General features: G+C 42.6%; 1 protein-coding gene across 8 annotated transcripts in view; it reads left to right on the forward strand.

Moving 5' to 3' along the window:
• Window positions 1-22,732, forward strand: part of robo1 (roundabout, axon guidance receptor, homolog 1 (Drosophila)) — a 215,283-nt gene that overhangs the window by 97,853 nt on the left and 94,698 nt on the right. For all 8 annotated transcript variants that reach the window (XM_044202716.1, XM_044202710.1, XM_044202711.1 and 5 more), the window contains one exon: window positions 9,435-9,761. In XM_044202716.1, the coding sequence (XP_044058651.1) occupies window positions 9,435-9,761 (327 nt within the window). The remainder of the gene's footprint in view (window positions 1-9,434; window positions 9,762-22,732) is intronic.

A 22,732-nucleotide genomic window follows, 5' to 3' on the forward strand; every position in this document is an offset into this window, starting at 1 on the left:
GAGCAGTTGTCTGCAGAAGGAAATTTAATTTTAATGCCAGACTGGGCACAGTCTCCCCTCTGTGGACGTCTAGAAAAAGGCTTCTTGGCAGACTTCGCCCCTTCATTAATTTTGACCAAATATTTACTGTGCATCACATGGCATGCTTTATATCCCACTCTCATTTTTCCAGGCCAGGTTTTGAACAGTTTGGGGCGATTTGTGTTCCATTTGGCTGGACTCGGGCCATGCCCCACTCAGCAGGCCCATGCTGGTGACTCTGGGATCTTGCCACATGAGAAGCTGGCTCCGCTGAGTCTTAACCTACGCTATGCCTCTGGGAGCCACGTTTCACTTTAATAATATCTCGTATCCACAGCTACAGTGTATGAACCACTGTCACATATAAGCATGCACATCCATAAGCTTTCACACATTGACAGTCCAATGCTATGTGCTCCATGCTTACCCTTTTAACCTAAAGGGTACCAGAAGGAAATGTGCCAAGTTTCTGCATTCAGACATTACCGTTGTACCCTCGCCTGAATGCTGTAACTGAAATTCCCTTTCAACACCCAGCTGTCTGAGATTTGTTTTAGAATGTGTTTGGCTGAACATTTAGAATAGCCTACATAAGGTCATCAGCTCTGCTCTCAGGGACTGTAATATAACACTAGTCCAACAGTAGGCCTGTATCAGCCGCTGCCATCAGCTAAATAACATTTAAAAAGCATTAGGTGCTTTTTGGCTGTGCCTGCCCCGATTCACTTTGGCTTCTCTTCAGAGCTGTTCTTTTTCTTGGCACCGAGCCCAAATGCCATACTCCCTGTGGCTGGGCTGTGCCAGCCGAGTGTGCTGGTCCTCCTCACTGCTCGCTAGCCCCTCCCCTGCCTTCCCTCAGCTCCCTGCCACCTATCCCAGTTCCCTCATGGCTGGTCAGAGGAACAGAAGTCCAGAAACCTTGGGCCTTGGGAGGAGAAGACCACTGCACCATATTGTTAAGGACACACAAAACAGAGCAGACAGTAGATTTTAAATTAAATTAGGCATACTGTTTTGTTTACATTAACCCTGCAGTGCTGTTTCCATTCTTTTGCAACCATTGTATAATATTGTGTGAAATAGAGCCACGTATACCCATTTACTCATGTTAAAGCATGTTTATAATTCCTGTTTATATATTTATTTTCAAAATACTAAACAAATTGTTTTGCTCAAATACAATTTATTAATGTCTTGAGGATTTCAAGTCTAGCAGCTCATGGAAAAAGAAGTCAGCAGTGAGACACCCACTGTCCCCTGTTGGGAAATAAATGTACCAGCATATTCAATTACCCGTGCTTCTCCTATCCTGCTGTTGCAGGCTGCTTTGATGTATCACTGAGAACGCAGTGGTCAAACCTCATTAAAAACTGGCAATGCTGGAAAACAAAAACACAAAGTAATTGCCCACTTGTGCTCCCTTGTGCTTCTTTTTTCCGTAATCCCTCCTATGCTCCAAACCTTGACTGTGCCGCATACAGAAGCTTCCTAATAGAGGTTCTAAGCCTGGCCCATATTAATTGTAGCTTATTTCCCGGGGTCTCTGCTCTGCTGAAGGAATAACATCCTGACACCGGTGTTGGACTTCTTTCACAAGAAGTACAGCCGGGTTTTCTTCTTAGGTCATCACTGTGAATATGTAGGGTCAACTTGAGGAGCCTACAAGTCGGCTCAAATTCACACACAGACATGCACATTGTGAATAGATTGATAGATACTAGACAGACTGACATACACGCATTCATACATACACCCTGCTCTGTTCAGCCCATCTGCCTGCATGGTCTCCAGAGTCAATTTGACAGGCAGCTTCTTAACAAGCATTGCAGTCTTTTCCACTACAGATTTTCTCCTTGTCTCAATGAATGTATATAATAAAGCATAGGAACTGCGTTTATCCTGCAGGAATGACTTCTGCACTCATGGCCTTCTGCAGAGTTTGACAGCTTTTATTTTTCTAATGAGGAGGAGCTACAACTCATCCACAATTGTGTCCCCTGGGTTTCTATTGAAAATTCATTATTGTATAGTATATTTTCCCCTTGCCGTGTCTTTTCACAGTTACTTTCACAGTTATGTTGCTGACAGTTAGAGTGGATTTACTATGGATTGTTTAAATTGTGAGAGGAAAGCTTTATTTGTATTATTAATGAATAAACCATCCTTCTATATTGAGTTTCCATTCCATTCAAGTTTTATCCATGCACTTCATTGTTGTCTTCAGTTGACTTAAAAGGTGTTTCATGAGCATCAACACTCCTTTATCATACTTGCAATCAAGCCTGGTGTTTTCCAAATGTGTCAGGCCTGTTTGGGAAAAGCCTGAAGCAGAAGTGGAAATAGTGCTCCTATTGTCATAGCTCCAGATGGGGGCCCCAGAGCAGGATGGACCCCAGCCCCTCAAAGGACCACTCTGCTGGGGCTGTCTCACTCCCAACCTGGCATGCATTGCCAGGGGAGAGCCAGGGATGTGTTTCTCAGCTGACACAGCTAGGAGCTGGGGCTGATGCTCCAGGCCTAGGGGACCTTTGTTGGATCCCATCCTGATGAGCAACAGGGATTATGCCAGAGCCCCAGAGCTTCTCTTGGTAACCTGTGGAGCTAAACAAAGGAGGGACTGCTGCTTGTTTATGGTATTGTCAGCAGATTTGTCACCTCTTTATTGTATAAGACGTGAGTCTCCGAACGATCAAAGGCAACAACAGTGATCATAATGTGAAACTGACGAATCTTAATAGTTTATTAGTCTCCATTTACAAAACTGTGGAAAACTGGAGCAAGTTTTGTGGCTTACAAGTCACTGGTCTTACTTGTAACCAGTGGTACATTTCTTGCGTATCATACCTTCCTATTGTTTGAAGGGAAATTAATCAATTGTGTTGGAAGCCTTGTAGAGTTACTTCAGTTTGTGGACTTTTTTTCTGATTACCTGCTTAACCTTTTTCAATGTCTTGGCCTTAATAGTAACAAAGGAGCTTTAGTAGTGTAGTGTTGGGTTGCAGTGTTGTGTATAAACTCTCAGGTAGTGTTGCTTTTAGGTTTGCTTCGATTAAAAAAGCACAAATTTGGACAGTGGTGCTATTTTTTTGGAAACTGATATCTGTTCTCAAGTGCTGCTGTAGTATCAGTGAGGTAACCGTAACCTGTTCTGTTTGGTAAACGGAGACAAAGAGATGAGGAAAGAAAGAGGCCATAAAGATATCCATCACCCCCCTCCATCTCCCCACCTCTGGGTCCCCATACACACTCACACAGGGCTCTAATCCTGCCTCTTAGGAGTGTAATCGATAGCCTTGTGTAACATTAAAAACAGGTCTGATCTAAAGCAACTGGCTAAGTCATTCATGTGGCGCATTCCAGGGTGGGATTCTGGTGTGGAAACGGTAAAAGATTCAATTTCACTTTCCTGTTAATGTCATCTGATCAGCAGGAGAACGGTACCTTGCCTTTTCTCTCTGTTTCCATCTCTCCCTCTGTTTCTCCCTCTTATCTCTGCCCTCTCTCTCTCTGTTATCTTCTCTAATTCAACAGGAAAGGGTGCCTTTTCTTGTGCTTTCAATCATTTATTGGCCGGCACCGTCCCGAGCAGGCGTGGCTCCAGTCTCCGCCTGGCTTCCCCGAGGGACACGCCCTCTGCTCTTATCCCTGCCATAAATCCCTCTTAAGTCCCCTAATCACAGATTAATAGGACTGTAGATAGGGAGTGCCCTACTGTGCTTGGCCTTCCTTATCACAGACCCATATTCCATATCTCTGCCATTGCTCAGCTGGACATCTAATATGGGATGTGATGATATGGCTCAGGCTCCTGCAACACCTCTCAATTTTACCATCTGTCTTTATGAGATTCTGCGACCTTGAGCATCTCTATGAGGGAAATTAAACTTTACCACAATATTGCTCATATAATCACATGCAATCCTAGGCTGGGAACATTTGTTCTATGGCGAGAATGGAACTGAATGGCACAGCATTGGGAAGTTGTTTTGTCATTCAAGAAAGTAGACACTTTACCCTGTCTCCCTACATCAGGGGACAACAGTGGCAAATCTAAATTGCCTCACTGCCCATCTCCCCTGTGAGTTCTCTCGGGTAAAGGGCAGGTGCCTGGCTCCTTTCCTCCTCCTCACAGTGCGAAGATAGGAGCCATGGAAAAGAGCTGTGAGAGACAGAGACACATTTACTTTTTAAGTGATGGAAATCACTGGACCTGAACCTATTACTTCAGCTAGGTGATTGTTTTGTCTGTTTTTGGCCTGCCTTTCTGCTTCTCTCCATCTTTACGTTGAGAGTTATTAGTAATACAAACGCAGTACACATGATGTTGCCTGTGGGGGTACATGAGCTTTTAATTGCAAAGGGCAAACATGCTGTGTTTAAGGAATGACCCTGCTGAGCTGAGAGGGAGCACATATGAACAAGCGGGAGAGAAGGAGTGTGCTTTCTTTGATCATAAAGCCCAGTGTATAATTCTCAGGTTCATCAGTGAATTGTATGAACTACACTGCAGACTGGTGTCTTTCATCATAATGACAAATGACTGAGATATGAACAGGTCCAGCACGGGTTGAATGAGCAGTATCCAAGTTCTATACTTTGTCTCCTGTATAAAATGGCTGTGTTCTCACCGCGCTGCATTTTTATAACGATACGATAACATGGTCATGGGTTACATCTCTCGCCCACGTCCAGGCGCTGTCTCATTCTCCTCTCCTTGCAGTTCTCATGCATTAGTTCAGTGTTCTTGCCTGTGGCTGCTATGACAAACAGTGCAAAGTTTGCCATCTGTAAAACATTCTAAAACTGTAACTTGTAAATTGTTAATAATAAGTATTAGATATCAATTATCCTTTAAATGAATACAAAAACCGTGAATGTCGCCAATATTTAGTATAACATGCTATCAGATCATATCTGATTGACTTCCAGCATCCCTGGTCGATGGTTTACACCAGTGAAGTGCAGTATGAATGCGATATTCAGATTTTTTATCAGCAGGCTTATTTTGGGGATTATAGATTCACAGTACATCAACTCATGTTGCAGGGTGAAAATCAAGCCGATGAATCACAGATGAATCCATATGCTGGTAGTCATAATGTTAATATTCAATGTATGCAATGTAAGTGATGTAATGTGCAATGACCTTGGATTCTTGAGAACCATCACAAATCTCATGATTATGCCCTGTCTATCAAAGATAGGAGGGGGGAAAGAGCCCGGATACCAGAGTAGGTAAATTCCCCAGAGGTCTTCATGAATCCTAGGATGCATACAGACATTATGTGAGTATGGGTCAGTGTCTGGGTCTGGACCCTTGTGGTGGCTGTATGGTGTGAGGCTGTTCAATTCAGTGTGCTTGTTGTTGTTGTTGGCCTCTCGTGGTTTGTTGTTCATTACTGAGAATGCTTTTAGTAGTGAGAGAAAAGTCACAGAGAATTGTAGGTTTTTTTAATTACCTCCACAGCAAGCAAAAGCTCCCTCAAGCATAGTTTAACTTTGTGTGTGTGTGTGTGTGTGTGTGTGTGTGTGTGTGAGTAAATGAGTAAAAAGAAACGCAGCACTCCAGCAAGTGAGAGGGTTAAGGGAGAAGGAGAATCTTGCCTCGGGCACCAATCGATCAGATCCTTGCAGTAGAAGTCCCAGCTTCCCTTTGGTGAGGCTGTGTATTGCATTAGCTCATCTCACATTTTCTGTCTGGAAGCAAAGAAGGGGGGAAGAGGGGGATAGAAAATAGGAGAGAGGGCGGTTGAAAGCAGCAGAGGAGAAGGAAGGGCAGCACTTTGAAATAAAGGGAGGGTTAGACGATTCAAAGCGAAGCGAGAGAGACGCTGAACAGCTTGGTTCAGTAGTGAAGTGTGCTCACGGCTCCTCTCTTGTTTCTGTCTCAGACTTGGTCTTCAGTGCATGCTGTAGGGAAGGAGTGAAGTTAGCTCACTGGCCATCTTCTAAAACCATGCACCTGTAGAGGGGGGACATGGGAATGTTTATGCCATGACAGAATAATCCTTTACGCCGCCTGTGTCTTTTTCCCCTGGTGAGGGGTAATGGAGCTGAAGTAACAGGGGTCACACAACGTGTCTGAGGGGATCAGCACAGCAAATCATACACACACACACACACATGCACACAATCAATTCAATCAGGGACAAGGAAAGCATAATAGCATTGTGTAACTGATACATGCTTGCACCAACTCACTGCTCAAAACACACACACCCTTTCAGAAATCACACACAAAATACTTATTAGAGTTCTATATGAATATTTAAAAGCTAATTCTTACCAGCTTCCCTGTAACAGGATACTGTAACCTACTGTATATTGTATTCTCAGTCTGCATCTTAATCATGCAGATCCGGTGTAATCATCCACAGTAAACAGCCACTGATCAAATACAGCACAGCCTGCTGCACAGCTCTCCTCACAGTGGGCCACATCTAAATAGTTAATGGTTCCCCCATAGAACCCCAAACTTCAGACCATTTCAAATTAGAGAGGAGCTATCTAAATCAGGAAGGGAACAGGCAGAGCAGATAGCGCTGGAGCTCTTCAAAGTTCTCTTTAATAAAACATATTAGCCTGCCTTGTCTGGAGAAGGGCGGTGGTAGTGGTGCAGTTGCTGTGGTGGTAATGGGCCCAGTGTATGCTAGCATAGAGAGGAGTGTTAGCTCAGTTCTATGCTCCGGTATGCTGCCCGACCAAAGGGCTGGGCCTCGTTAGCATATGGTCTGTAGGTTCAAAAGCTTGTGACGGGAGCAGGTTACAAATGGGGGCTAATTAGCCTAGTAGTGTTTCAGGCAGCTCCAATAGCCAGGAAGACCAGCTATGTATTTTTTATAATATGTATTCAGCGTCAGATAGCATACTAATTCATTCTTGCTGAAGGCTGTATATGCCGGCGCTCTCTCTAATTCTCCATCTGTTTCTGTCTGTCTCTCAGAAATGCTTTCATCTCTACAGATATGTTTTTCATACCCACAGAGTATCAATAGAATGACATACAGGACCAAAACTGTTTTAGAATTACAGGGATTTCTTTGTGAGACTTTGTCTTATTTGTTGTGTTGCCACTAAATAATTAATCATCAACTGGTTGGCTTAAGTCTAATTGCTCCAAATAGTGCTTTCCTATTGGCAAACTTTGAATAGAGAGGTCTGTGGCATAAAATCCATTGCACTGCATCTGTAATATTTTCCATCTTACCATCTTAAGCACAGGATCTCATTTAAATATTTTCTGAAACTAAATGCTTGTGTGAAGACATAACCAGTAGCCTTGCCTATTGTCGCTTATTAAGAGTAGCTCATTGGCTATTATGGTCATTTTTTCCCACTATCACTGCAGCCATCCACAACCACTGCAGTTTGTGACCAATAGCTTTAGAAAACACATGTGTGAACATGAAACTCTGTCCCAAAGGAGGAGACTACACCAGATCTCAAGGGAAAACCCAGTCTTTGCATAAGATTCATGTAAGAACAGGTGTAGAAGATGCATGCCCAGAGTCAGCCCTTGATGGGAAAAAAAGTCAGCCCTGTCATAAACATTTAGGAATGACTTGAAAAGACTCATGATCATGATGTCCTTCATTGGGGAACTGGATTAATTAAATTACATTGACCATGCTACATATTTGCATTGAAGTGATTAATCTCTCCACAGAGCTGTCACTGATTATGCTGACTTTACCTAAAATATATTGCGAGCACAAGATGCCTTCTCAGCTCCAGATTTCTAGGGTAACGGGGGATGGGCAGAGGGCACAGAAATGAGGCAGTGTGGTAAGTTCACGGGATGCTGGGTAAATTAATTGCAGACCTGTGCCTCCAATTAGACCCGACTCTCTTTAATTGGTGCAGAATGGGCTCCAAAGGCCCTATGCTGGGAGATATGGCGAGTGGGGAAAAACAATCTCTCTTTCTCTCTGGTCCTCACAGACACACACACATACACATACTATTGTGTGAAGGCACACAATGCATTCCCAACCACCAAGTCCCACCCATCAGGAATTAACAAGAGAAAGCTAATTTGCATGCAAAGCAGGTTTGATAGCAACAGCTGACTGGTCCGAGAGAGCAATAGTAATGGCCTGAGATAGCACTGGGGTGTTAACCCCCTTGGCACTGCTGTTGGCTGCTCTGTCTTTCTTCAATAGTGTAATCTCTGCTTCTGCTGCTTCTTTGTCGCTAAGCTATGCAGTGCATCTACAGATGGGTGACAAATTAAAGGAAAAACCAACATGAAGTGTCTTAGTATGGACTCCACAAGCCTCCAGCCTCCAACTTCAGTACTCCTTCCACTCTAAGTCTGTGGAACTCTATTGGAGGATGAAAACCATTCCTCCACAAGATATTCACTCATATATATATATATATATATATATATATATATATATATATATATATATATATATATATATATAGTATATGAGAGAGAGAGAGAGAGAGAGAGAGAGAGAGAGAGAGAGAGATCTCATTTTGCAAGAGAGACCTGAGAACAGCAGATAGAAATAAAAACAAACATAGCCAAGACATAACAAAAGCACATATAGCATAAGATAATCACAGACATCACTAAATAGATTTGAAGATGAAAGTTTATATTATATCATTTGGTCTTATGGAGATGGAGATAGTGGTGGAGAGCATTGTCTTACAACTTGGTGTTCTGGTGACTGTAAAGGCCATAGCATTTGATAATTTTTCCACCATCTGTATATCTGTATTAATTTCCTTTTACCTTTTAAATGAGTGTCATATTCTTGTTTACTGTTGACTTCTTTTTCTTCTTTTTTGGTCTTTGATCTGAGAAATGACAGAGTCACATAGCTGGAGCAGTGCTAAGCTTTACTAAAGGAGATTTTACTGTAATTAAAGGGTGACTTTGCTCACACATTTGTAGTTTATTTGTTCTTTACTACTTGATTCAGTAGTACCTGTTATTGTACCTTTAAAGAATTCTTTCCTCTACAAATCATAGTCTCTGTGTAAATGTGATGTACATATATCAATATATTTTGTGGAGGATTGAAGACTCATACTTGTGGAGCATCAATATTCATAAATCTGTATAGTATGTTACTCATCCTAACAAGATGAGTATTGTTTCCCTGGAGCTGATCAAAAGGATTCATATAGGTGATTCAGATTTATATAGGTGTAACTTATTGAAATTTAAGGGAATACTAACCCTGTATGGTAAAGTGATTTCTGCTAGGTATTTCAAAGATGCCTACTATCAGTTGCTAATGACATATATCCAGAGTAAGGTAAACTCCCAGACAACAGGTCTTTAGGCCCTGTGTACCATATTTTATCATAACAGACTTAAATAAGGACTTTAAAATCCATTCAAAGGGTATAAATTCTTGCAGATGTAAACTTTCATTTTTGTAATTTCTTCTCAGGATCCCGTCTGCGCCAAGAGGACACCCCACCCCGGATTGTGGAGCACCCATCTGACCTGATTGTTTCCAAAGGGGAGCCTGCCACTCTCAACTGTAAAGCAGAGGGGCGGCCAACACCAACAGTGGAGTGGTACAAGGATGGAGAGCGGGTTGAAACAGACAGGGACAATCCCCGTTCTCAGCGCATGTTGCTACCCAGTGGCTCCCTCTTCTTTCTACGGATCGTCCATGGACGACGGAGCAAGCCGGACGAAGGTTCCTATGTCTGTGTTGCCCGCAACTACCTAGGAGAGGCAGTGAGCCACAACGCCTCGCTGGAAGTAGCCAGTAAGTGCAGCATGTCTTCCTATTTCTTTTTCGCCTCTAGTGTGGGTGTGAATGGAAGAGTTTGGGTTTAGATACAGCTGAATAGCAGGCTCCAGTTTCCTCCAATGTTTCTGTGCTCAATGTGTTCATTGAGTTGGATAATCTCTTAGGAGATGGGCAGGATGTGTTTGGCCCAGCGGTCTCCGTAGGCCTGTGGAGCCTTGGGGGAGAAGTGGTCTGATCATTCCAGGATGAGTGCTTCTCTAAAGGGTCCTTAGTAGGTGGTCAGGAGCTACAATGGGAACAAAGCCCTTTCTGTTTTGGCACTGCTTCTGCTTTTTGTCAGAGAGATAGATATGAGGTTTTATATCGAAAGGAATGCAATCATTGCATCTGTGTTTAGTCATCTTTTAATGAAGTATCAGAGATTCCTTTTATTGTCTGCTACATGCATACAATGACAGGCAAGCTTTGATGTAAAGTGGATTTAAGCATCTCTAGGATCAACAAGCAGGCTCGGAGACATATTAGCAAGGAGTATATTTGGTCAGTGGGTATGCAATGTATGAAGAGAAAATCATCTTTCTAAACCATTTATTCTTTTTGTGATGGTGACCTGTGTTGAGAAATTTGTTCCCATGATTATTTAAAGGCTGCTTTCATTGGTGAGGTCAGCTCTTCAGATACATTATCTCTTTGCTCTCTTGACTGGTTTAAAGTGAAGGCTGAGGAGAAGAGCTCAGATATCAACCGCTCTTCTAGCATGCCCAGAGGCTGTCACCAACCCGCTCACTGTAATCTAATCAAGATGGGGAAAGAAAGAATTGTGTGTATGTGTTTCAATGTGTATGTGTGTGAGTGAATGTGGAGGGGTGTGAGGGGGTTGTGGGGCTGGACATGGGCTCCTGGCTTTTTGAGGGTAATGGTATTGGGTATGAGGTGTCGATCAGATAGAGTAGGACTGCTTGCCATGTATTTTTGGATTTAAGCTGCATTAGTGGGATCTCTGGAGTATACAGATGCAACAAACTGCTCTGCTCTTAATGCTGTTTTTCTATGTTTTCCATCTTCATTGTCAGCTAAAGTGAAATGTAGTGAGTAAAAAGCACCAGAGACCTTTACAGGCTTCTTGATCATACATTAGATTTTTATAGTGTATTCCATGAGCTGTCCTGTTAAATTGAGAGTAGAAGTCTCCCTTCAGATGATCAGAGAGGAGATTAGCTACAGAAATTCAGTGCAGCGTGATGGTCCAATTGGCATCTTGTCCTATATCTTTCAATATCTAATGCCAGCCAATCTTGTCAACATGAAAATTACAATTCTGCACAATTTAAATGTAATTATCAAACTACTTTAGAGGCAAATTAATTATATTATAACATATAATTATATATTATAAGTTTCCACAGGTCAGAATGCTAAAATATTTTCCCTAATAGTAGATGATATGTTTATTTCAGAGGTGGGTTTTTCAAGTAGAAAAACAAGATACTTGGCCGGACTCGCGAGGAACACAGTACCATTGGCTCAGTCTCAAGTTTGGGCTGCTTATTCTGTATGAGGTTCAAACAGACCCATAATGACAAGCCACTGTGCTCCAGCCCTCTCTCTCCTTCTCGCTTAGTTGGTGTCTCTCACTCCCCTCTCTGCAGCTCATACTTAACTACATATAATTATGTTGTTGGAGCAACCGGGATGGAACCCTGCCGAAGAAAAATGGCCGTAGAAAAAGAAAAGGCCCAGAAACACTGAAATGTCTTTACAAGGCTTCATTTAAACTCCAGAGTGAAGAAACTACAAGCCATAAATCTGTCTCACGAGGTATATAAGAAAATGTTAGAGCATTTTGGATTTCATGTTGTCATTAAAGATGCTTGTCCTACCTTAACTGCTATGAGTTGAACATTGTAGATGGGGTGTTTTACTCAGACTCAATGTAAGTTGAGGGAACAACCAGTCTTTTAATTTCCAAAGAAGGAAGTCGTGGTTTTAATTGTGTTTACTTTGCCTACCTCTCCCCTTCTAACGTTTTCACTTTAAAAGCTAAAAACACAACTTTTTGGAGATGTTATTCTAAGAGCCTGGCTTTTACAGTTTCCCTTACTCACCAGCGATTGTTAACATAATCCAAGTTTCAACAAGTCCTGTTTTGTCAGGCTAGGAGAGCTAACCCAGTTTGTTTGGTTTATCATTAACTGCATGTACAGTACAGCCCACAATCTCTCTATCTCAGCCTCTTAACCCAAAGCCTGAGCTAATGCATTTACCATGAATCCTGTTTGCCTTGTGTATTCAAACAAGTTTAAGATAGGATTCTTTTCCTATTGTGTTATTGTTTTCTTTGTATTAGAGATGTTGATGTCAAATAGTGAACTTCCTTTGTGCTAAAAGACTGCCAGTTGATAGAACTAAGAGTAAGGTCAGATTGAAAAAGTATGTTTCCATAACCTGTGCATCTTTATGTGCCAGTCATCTTTTTGTCAAACACTGAACAAAATGTTAAAAATCAGCAAGAGAATTTAAAAGTAACAGCAAATGTGTTCACTCTTATTTAGCTATTACTGACAGACACAGGCACAATACAATATGTGTGCAGTATACTGTATAGTCTGTGATATGTCAGTAATTTCCTTTACCTAGCACCTTGCGTGAGGCCCCAAGAGGCTCTATGAATAGCTTGTTTCTCTTTTCCTGGATGCAGAGATAGTAAAGTGAGGTAATGGACGGCACACTGCACCACTTGAGCAGGCGATAACCTCAGGGCCTGCTGTCTAGTGGCCTGGCTGACTGCACAGTGCTGACCGCACAGGGTTGGCTGTGGGCCTTATATCCACACACAAACTCCTCTCTCCAGAGGCAGGGTTTACTTTTTACAGCCACTAACAACAGAAGTGAAGGGATGTTTACTTGAATTTGGTCCATTGCATATCACTCTATTCAGCCAAGTTTATCTCAGAATCTCATTGATCTTGATGCTTCTATGAAATCTCTGTCACCATGTGCAGCCAGCTGGCTTCACTGACTTTCTGATTAATGGGGGAAGGTCGGGGCTTCGGATGTGTTGAAGGAGGCAGAGTTCATCCTGACAGATTTGGGGCCATGCCTAAGGGTCATCTGCAGAGCGGAGGACAGTTGGCTGGCATGCGCCAATCTAAAGGCAGCACCTCCCACTGATCTGAGGACTCGCCTGTCTCTCTTGCAGGAAATCCCTTGTAGTACATCTGTTGGCTCTCAAAGACTCGGGGTCTTTATGTTGTCCCTTTCAGCACAACTCCTCCCAAACTAAACCCCTCCTCTTGACACATAACATCTGAGTTTACTCTATCTCACATTTCTTTCTTCCCTGCCGTCATCAATCTCTCCTCTTTACTCCTCATTATTTCTCCACTGCTACCCACTGAAACAGAACAAGCCCTGTGACTGAAACACTTTCTTTCACTACCTAGTTGGACAGTAATTATTTATTTGTCATTGTGTTTGCCTTTCATTAACTTATTACAAGAGTGGCAGTGTAGTGCAGCAGCACTATTTTTGAATTTCATTGACTTGCTCACATCTGCTTTAGTTATTTTGGGGTATCCTGTGGACTCCTCTTAACCTCCATTTTCTGCTTGGCAAATATTAAGGAGTTCCAAACATAAAATTAGTCTATGAGGAGAAAGAAAAGGTGTGCGAGGTAGAGAAAGAGAAACAGCAAATAATGAGCGAGAAAGAGCAGAAGAAGAAAAAATCAGGACAGCTAACCCCAGCAGAAGCAGCAGTGAGTGTGCTGGCAAGCTGCCAGGGGACTGGAGGCAGAGTGTGTTACAGCTCTGTGGCAGTTATTTGTCTCAGGGAGGTTCAGAGCAAATTGGTGCAAACGGCACAGCCAGGGTCTGCTTCATGAGTCAACATGCAGCTGAGGCATGGGCTCCACACCACAGACTCTCCTTGGCGTCCACTCCAATCTGTTTTATGTTTGAATGCAGACCCTTCCACAGTCTCAAAGCCCAGTGGTTTGTGTGTGTATGTGTATGTGTGTGTGTGTGTGTGTGTGTGTGTGTGTGGCTGTCGAAGCTGAACTAAGAAAACTCTGTTTAATACCAGTGTAAAAAGTTTTGCATGCATGCTGTTGGCTTTAAAACAAATTCATGTTTATTCATTTAATACATTGTTTTAATTCAAGTTTATTTTGCTCTGAATACTTGCTGCATGTGTTATTGTTCAAGGCTATTCAGTCATATGCTTTTAATCTTGAAATTACAGTACATGGGAAATAACTCGCTACTGTCTATTTACACTCCCCCCCATCACATAACTGTCAGCTCAGTCTTTGTGAAACCTCTGCAAGGAAGATATGTCCCGCACATGCATTTCAATTAGTCTTCTATTAATCCATATATGCAGTGTGATTTTTATCATGCATGTTGCGTGTGGTCTGTTGAAACTAGCATATATAGCTCTTCAGGGTGTTTGCATAAATCAATGCAATCCATGTAATTAAACCTGCAGCATCTATTTGCTGTTTGGTCGATACCTAAATGCCATTTTAAGTAGAGAATTTCTGCTATACACAACAAGGCCGGCATTACAAAAATGTGTGGTGCCTCTGATAGCATACTGTGCTTGTTAGTGACCTGGATACGTACCTTAAAAACTTGACCATGTTGATGCGGTGTAAGACACATCCTGGCAGATACTGGCTGACATAATTGACCCAACATGCAGATGTCACTCCCTGCACTGACAGTAGCCTGGAGTGAAGAGAAACATGATGCTCATGTATCTTTCAGTCATGTAAAAATGTGTCAAATGTCACACTGATTTTGGGATTTTTAGAGCATGGTTTTCATAAACACACAAGCATATCCTCACCCACATTTAGCCCTCCCCCACCAAAACTAATACTGCTGGCTAGATGCGAGGCCAAGCACTGAAAACGCTCACCACAGCAGTGTACCAGCGGATAAAAGCCAGAGCAGGGAAAAAGGGCAGCTTTTTAACAGTTTTAGGTGCTGCGTGTCATTTCACAGCAACGCTGGCACCAAGCCTAAAGAGAACACACATCCTGCAGAGTGAGAGAAAGTAGTATGAATGGATTGGTTAATATAAGAATGAAGCTTTCGATAGATTGGGTGTGAGGCCAGACTTCCTGTGTTTGGGGAGTGTATGTGTCTGTGTATTGTGTTTGATTCCATCAATCTGTCAGTGTGTCTACACTGGCCTAGTGAACAATGTCTAGCAGAGTGTATGAAGAGTCTGTACATGAGCTAAAGGGGCAGGTGTACAGACATGGGTAAAGGAGCCTGCCCAAAATCCCATCAATCACTCCACGCTTCACCCATCTCTGACGGCCCAGTAGGTCATGGCCTCCAAAAGTACACCAGAACCCCCTTCATCCCTCCTTCTGTCTCTTTGTTCCTACAGAAAACAGAGGAGGAAGATAAAGCTGGGCACAGTTTGAGATATTGAGACAGGGAAAATCCAAATGATAATTTCATGTGATTCCCTGTGATTCCCACTCTGTATCTTATCATCTCCATTATCAGATTGTCACGGGTGGAATTTCGGAGGACATTACACCATAAAACAATAAATACAGAGCCTTTGTGAATGAGGCACTTTTTAATAGCGACATAAAATACTTCAGGAGGCGTAGCTTGAGTCAGTCCCTTTAGTGTGATAGATATCTCTGTGTTTGATCTCTCTCTCTATAAAGATAGAGAATGAAATGCATTAGATGTGCTAAACACAGCTGTTTAACACTGACATCCTTTTTGTTTTTGCCTTTTGGATCTCCTCTCAGTGTGCATTCATGTAGGAAATTGCTTGTTTTTGTTAACAAGGAAGGGAATGCTGACTTACTTTAAGCACTTTCCTCTGTTTCTGTGGAGGTTTTTGCAGTCCATCCATTTACACATGATGACACGTCTCGGGATGTCTTTGAAAAAGTAGAGCTACTGCACAGCCTTCTGTCTGGTTGTCTCTAAACTCTTGCATCAGAGCTTTTTTTTCTGGTCGCCAGAGTGACTGCAATATTCATCTCTATGTAATCCTTGCCTCTGGCTATAGTACAGAACAGGATCATGGGTAGGATGGGTGCAGGGTCCCAGGATAGTCAAGCATGATATTAACATTATGAAGTGCTAGTCTAGAGCAGATAAGATACAGTATGTGAGCTCTTGAGTCCAGTGGTCCTGTACTACCACTCAAAAGGACCACTGATAGATAGCAGAGTACCTTCACTTCCTCTCCGTCTATGTTCTTTGTGTGTGCATGTGTCAGTGTGCAGTAAGTCTATTTTTTATCTGCATCTTTTATTAACATGTTTCCATATTTGTTTGAGGTGTGTCTGTGTCTGGCTCCACATGTGATAAATGCTTTTGGTGGTAAGCTGTGTGTCAGTGATTTTGAAAACCAGATGAATGTATGCTGCTGACTCTAATCGCCACTTTTTCTGCGGAGACCTGGGTATTACTCTTGTTGTGAGGTCTAAGCCTCTCCTGTGGCCAGAGAGGCTGTGCATATGTGTGTTTGTGTGTCTGTGAGGTTTGCACATGCGTATGTTCTGCATTCTGGTGTCTGGTCATATGACAAGGTGTTCTGCTCTGCGGACAAGCTCTGGATATTAAACCTGGTTTAAGCCCTCACTTGAAACCTTCTATCATGCTCCTCGATCCGAGACGATGGAGTTATGGAGGATTAAGCGGTTTGGAGACTGGAACTTCAGGGATTTTCAGCCAACATTTTGGCAAAGTTAAAAAAGTGTGCTCAAGGGGCACACTCGGTCCACTTAAGGTGAGCCTGCATGGACCTTTTGGTGGCCTGTTTTTTTTCCTTGTCTTCACTGTTTACTCCCAGGAGACAGACCACCAATTTGTCACCTTTTGACAGTTTTTCTGCTATCCTCTAACTCAGCACAGTGTAGACATCTAGCTGTGAATTTTTAGTTAAAGTACAGCAGGGGTACAAAACAAGACCAGTGAAATGTCAGGCACGTACTTGACAAGCCTGCTCCAAAATACAAATGAGTTTCAGTAGCCATAGGAAGACGGGCTGATTCTGTTCAGGTTCAATGGACTGATAACACAGGAAACAGTGTCTGTGCCACTCTTGTGCTAAATCAGCCTTTATCTGATATATCTTCCCTTTCCAACATGCAATCTCTTTTCCTTTCCTCTCCTCTCTTTTTCTATTTCTCCCTCTACCTTTTCCCCACTGTGTTGCTTTCCCTCACACTGTCTCCTGTGAATTGATAGAGAGAAAAAGATTGAGGCAAGGAGACATGGTTTTTTTCCAAGACCCTTGTGAAGGAGAAGGGATGGGGAAAGGGGGGTGGGGAGACATCTGAAATTTTACCAGAGTTGTAGCATGTTGCTGAGCCTGGAGCGAGACAGGCAGGAAGAGCTGGTGAGCTAAGCACTAGACCCAAACACTGATAATGATCTGTCTTGTGCTATCTGACTACAAATGAAATGCAGTCTACTTGCTGCTGACTGCGGATAGTCACAGCCCTGCCATCAGTCAATGACAAATGCAAACAGGGGATACATGATGGCATTCAATTGTCATCTAATTGTCCTTGGTTGCTGTGGTAGGTGATCTGATCATTAAAGCAACAATTGGGAGAAAATTAGTTTCTCCTTGTCGTGTCACGGATACAAGGGTGTGTCCTAAAATAGGACCGGTATGAGTGAGAGTTGTGGCTCATTATCACGGTGTCGTTCTTATGCAAGCTTTCTGTTATCCTGACCTTTCTGTAATGCTAGCAGTTCATTTCTAAGCCCCAGATATTCAGCATACTAGGTCTCACGTTACAAATGAAGGAATTAAATGAATTGACTTCATTACCACAGCAATGATGCACTAATGACAAACGACATAAAAAGAAATGGATGAACAAAAGCAACAAACCAACACTGAACATAATTGAAAGTATGCAGGTCATATCTGAAAGATTTTGTTTGACTTGTTTAAACATCTGTCTCATCTTATTAACTTAAAGAATGTTGTTTACGTACCTCAGGCTTAAATACATGTCTGGTGAACATTATCATTCTTCAGTGTATGTAAACATATACAATAGTCTAATTAGGACCATAAGGAGAAGGGCAGCCTGACTGAGCGATGAATAGAACAGATACACTCTCACCTCTTCTTTGTGCCTGTGTGACCTTTGTAAACTGGGTGTGGCAAGGACACAAAAGGATCTCCATGTAACCATATACTACAAAGAGTTGGATAAAAGACAAGCAGGGGGACGTCATGTGTAAAAGGAGAAAAGTAGAGAGGATCCATTCAAAATTTAAACAGTAGTCAGTTGCTCTGGGTGAGTTTGAAATAGCTGACATCTGACTCAGCGAGGCCCGGTATTGTATGACCATAGTGCTGCTGTTAGGCTCGGGGGTGACATTTCTATTCTCCCTTCCAGAGCTTTCTCTCTCTCTCTCTCTCTCTCTCTTTCTGTCTCTCTCTTGCACTAGTATCAGATTCTAATCTGTCAGTGGTGCCTCAGCTCCATTTAGCTGATTAGCTCCCATCTGATGGATGGGACAGAAAGCCCTTCAGTGACCGGGCGGGCTATAGCTGGTCCTTTTCCCAGAGTTCTTCACTAGGATTTGAAACTCACCTATGTCAGTTTTCAACGCATATTTAACCAGTGTACCTTTCTTGTACTTCTAGTGCATTTACTGCACTAGAAGTACAAGAGGCACTGTTCAACTCCCCTACTTCCCTACAGCCTTACAATGTGACCACTAGTATCATGTTTGGACCTCAGAACCTGTTTTGCTTTCTCTGTAAGCACCATGGCGATAATCACAGTGTGGTAACATATGATCTTGGGACCTGGCTTTTGCGTCCAGTCTCGTTTTTCCCTGCCAATGGGATTAGTGGAGAGTGCCGACTCTGCAGGTGGAGCCCATAAGTTAATTTGCCTCACTGTTTGGAGCTATAATAGCTTATTGATTGACTGACAGAGATGCAAGAAGCAGCATGGAAGGGCACAGAGAGGGTAGAGAATAAGTTAATCATTGCTCACTGTGTTGCCAGAATTTAATCACATTACCCAAGGTTCACCACTGCCATGTAAATTCACTTTCAACCTCAGAGGAGTTGGAGTGACTGCTCAGAGACAGAGGGGACCCTGCTGATTTTGTGAAACCTTTCCTCAGCTGCGGTCTGGTGCCTGCCAGCTTGGTACTTTCTGCCCGGCACCCGCCTCAATCCTGTGGGATGCAGGCTCCCTGCCCAAGGGCCCAGCTTAATTCATGCTAAGCTGTTGGGTTAATTTTAGCTATGCTACCCAGTGGTGACCTCCATCTGCTATAGCGCTACTCAGGTTGTCTGAAAAACATCAGCCTGGCCTCCACAATTCAGTCCATAACTGCTAGACAGATGGTTGAGCCATCACTCATTTCTTCCACTAGTCTTTCCCAGGCTAAAGTGCTCCTGTGCAGTGTGTACAGTGTAAGTAGGAAGGTGTGTGCTTCTCAGAGGAACTCCGGCCCATTACCATTGTCATCATATACACATTCTCACAACGGCTGGTTACCTGGAAACTGCACATTCTGCTTTTATTTGACTGATGGCCCTCCAGCTGCCAGCACAGATTGAGAGAATGCTCCCCTATTTTAACAGCTGCCATTAACACTGCTCAACATCAGTACATGGACTGTAGCAGAGCTCAGTAACTCCAGTGTCCTAGCCAGGGCAGATTGTGCTATCATTTAGGGCCAAAATCCACCACCCGCCATGCTTACTCTCAAGGTTCTGTAAGGGTAACACATTGGCTTGTGTTTACACAGAAAGCAGAAAAACCGGGTTTAGCTGTGATTGGAGTTTGCCCATGCTTCAGCCTGGCTTCTATCAGACTGTCTGCACCCAAACGCTCAGCTAATCAAAAGCAAAACAATATCACAAAGAGGAGAGAGGTGAAGGAGTGAGATAATGTAAACACAGAGACAGAGAAATGTTGACCTTGCACCCCATCACACACACACTGTCACTGACCTGATGGCCAAATTCCTATCTGGCAACAACAGGAGCAACATCTGGCAAAACTGTCCACCTTAACCCAAATCTAAACCCCATCAGGTCTCATCACCACCAGGACTCCAGGTACAACATTTAGATTACTCTCTCATCAGAAAAGCCTTGATGTGATTTAAAATAACTGCAAGGAATCTGGTTCTTTGAGATCAAACGAGCAGAAGGAGAGATGGGAAGGAAGAACAAAGACAGGGATAAATTGTCGAAGAGAAAATAGTGGACAAGCTGCCATTAAGCATGGGATGAGAGAGTAGATGGAGGTGGCTCCAGTTGGACGGAGAGTCTCTCTTGGCTCGTGAAGGGAAGATAAGGGGACAGGTGGTGTTCTGTTCTCCCAAAGATCTCAGACAGCTGGCAACTCTCTTGCTATGAGCATGCTGCCATAGAATGTATGTGTGCGTGTCCCTGAGAGTGCGATATGCATGTTTGTGTGACACTTGTTTGTGAGTGCGTGTGTGTTTATGGCTACATGTGCCTGCATTTGGTGGTTGTTTGAGCGCTTGCCAGTTGAGATATCTCCCTAAAGTCAGTCTCAACTCTCATACCTAGGTTTTTTTTTTATATAGTTTCCTTGTTCTTTTTTCTACTCCCTGGCAGCCCTGTGGCATTGGACCATTTTATACCAGTCTGTTTTACTAGAATATTTTTCTTCTCTTTGTTAGGGCTTCAGCATGTATTAATAATGTGTGATAGCCTAGCAGGTTGATTCCTGTTCTGACCCAGTTCAGACTTAAGGAGTGGTCTGTTCATGTTACTCAGTCTGATGTTTATTTTCTGTTGTTGCTTACCTACCTCCCTACCTTTTTATGTGACTTTGGACTTTGCCTCTGTCGTACTGCTAAAGACTAATATTTGTCATGACTGCAGGTCTAGCATATTGTATTGAGTATTATATCACTTTAAAACTGGCAAATCACGAACAAATGAATACTGTACATTTCCTAATCTTCTAATCTAGTCTAAAAAATTCTAGGTATTCATTTGTGTAAAGTTAGCTTTTCTCATGAACTTGATTTCATGAGCAATGAACACTTTTCCATGCAAAGCAGATGCCGGGATAACATATGACCCAAAACAGAAGGGACTTAAAATTCCTCTGTGTTGGCCTGGCAGTATGTAGTGTTCATGTACTCTGGTTAGTTCAGAGTTCTTTACTGTGTTGGCTTTGGGCTCGTTCCACATACAGCTCTGTGTTTGATCGGGCGGTGTAGCGGTAGCCACTGAGAAGAGCTCGTGTCATCTCTGTGGCAGACTGCTTTTGTTTGCAGAAAAGAAAAAGAGATGGTACTAAATGGGCCAGAGGCGGTTATTTGCTGTTGGCAAACATGCGCTGTCCTCAGTGGTGAAGCACTCAGTTGCCTCTGTGGCCTGACAGCTGGCTTTCATCCCTTGGCGCTGCAGAGTTTGTTCACAATGCAAGTCGCTCTTAAATTTAATTCATGCTCTTAAACTCTTCATAGCCATCGCGCTCTAGTGGAGGCTCAGAATAAAGATTCCCCTCCAGCACTGCGTTTGGTCAACAGAATGGGAATCCATTTCCTAGACCATTATTGATTGATGTCAACTGTTATAAGAGCTCTCTTTTTTTCTCTGTGTTTTGCCAATGCTTTCTTTGAAGTTGCTATGATTCCTTTCAGCTTCCCACCTTCAATGGAACAGTTGGCCTGCACCTGATCCATTGATGTTTCATGTCCCAGAGGTCACCTTGACTAGGATGCCCTCTTTGTGGCGGGGAACTTTTTCATATGCAAAAATTAATGACAGTGTTTTAAGATGAAAGAACTCTCTTTACCAGCGCCATCTGTATCCACTCTCCACCTTTCTCTATATATATTATTCCCCACCTGTCTTGATCATAAGCTGTAGCCTCCTCTTCATATGAATCACGGTGATGGGAGTGTATTCCTGATCTAATCAGCTGTTAAAGTAGTCCCATAATGACATTGAATATCCCTTCAAGACCATAATTACACTTACCTTCAGCCCATCGGGCACACATATTTCATCATTTAAGCACATTGACTCTATCAAGATTCCTGTTAGCTTATTCTCTCTGAAATGTGCATCTCATCAGGTAATCATTTAGACTGAAGCTCTTTGTAATTAACAATTGTTGAGACAACTCTGCAGATCAATAATTTCTGATTGCTTGGGGTGGTTCACACACACCCCCACCCCTTTAATGGAAAAATTGTGTATAAAAAGGAAGGGTTTTTTATGTAGTAAAAGAACAGTTATGGTTTTATAGTTTAATTTTTCATGCAACAGTTAGCACTGAGATGAACTAGTTAGTATCTCCTCATGTACTTGAGGCATATGTTCAGTATCTGTCCTTCCTAAGAGTAGCAAAGTTATTTTCTGAAAAATAGCAGCAATGATAAAGTCTCAGCAATGACTGTGACCAAGCAATGCTGCAAGAACAAGTCCTTTGCAATGACTAGATCACACACTGCTTGGCCTCTTTTTAGATTCACTTTGCTACAAAAAGAATTTCTGCTGCAGTGCTTTCAAGCTTGAACTGTATCAGAAAATATGGTTTCCTTTCATCCCGCACAAGATTCCAGCTACTTCCCCTTAGGCAAAGCAGAAAGCCAGCTTTGTCCTCCAGACAGACAGACATTATTATAGCTGTTCTCATATAACTATAAATATATTCTTTTTGAACATCAACTGTTATTCCTCTTGACCATAAAGTCATAAGGAGTCCTATACCATTCACTTTTGCATGTACTGTAGGATGCAATCAGAAATGTCAGCATTCACTTTTTTTGTCATACAGAACTGTACATTTAAGTCTGTGCACAAGTATTACAACAGTGTATTTCACAATGTGCATGTCAGTCAGATGGCACTGTCACAGTTTTGTAGCCACAAATTACTGTAACCTTGGAGAGCATGTAAATTCAGTATTTTCTCATGTTTATGTGTGAATTTGATTATTAAGGTTCCCAGGTCAGATT

This window comes from Siniperca chuatsi, linkage group LG7 (assembly GCF_020085105.1).
Source record: "Siniperca chuatsi isolate FFG_IHB_CAS linkage group LG7, ASM2008510v1, whole genome shotgun sequence".
Lineage (NCBI taxonomy): Eukaryota > Metazoa > Chordata > Actinopteri > Centrarchiformes > Sinipercidae > Siniperca > Siniperca chuatsi.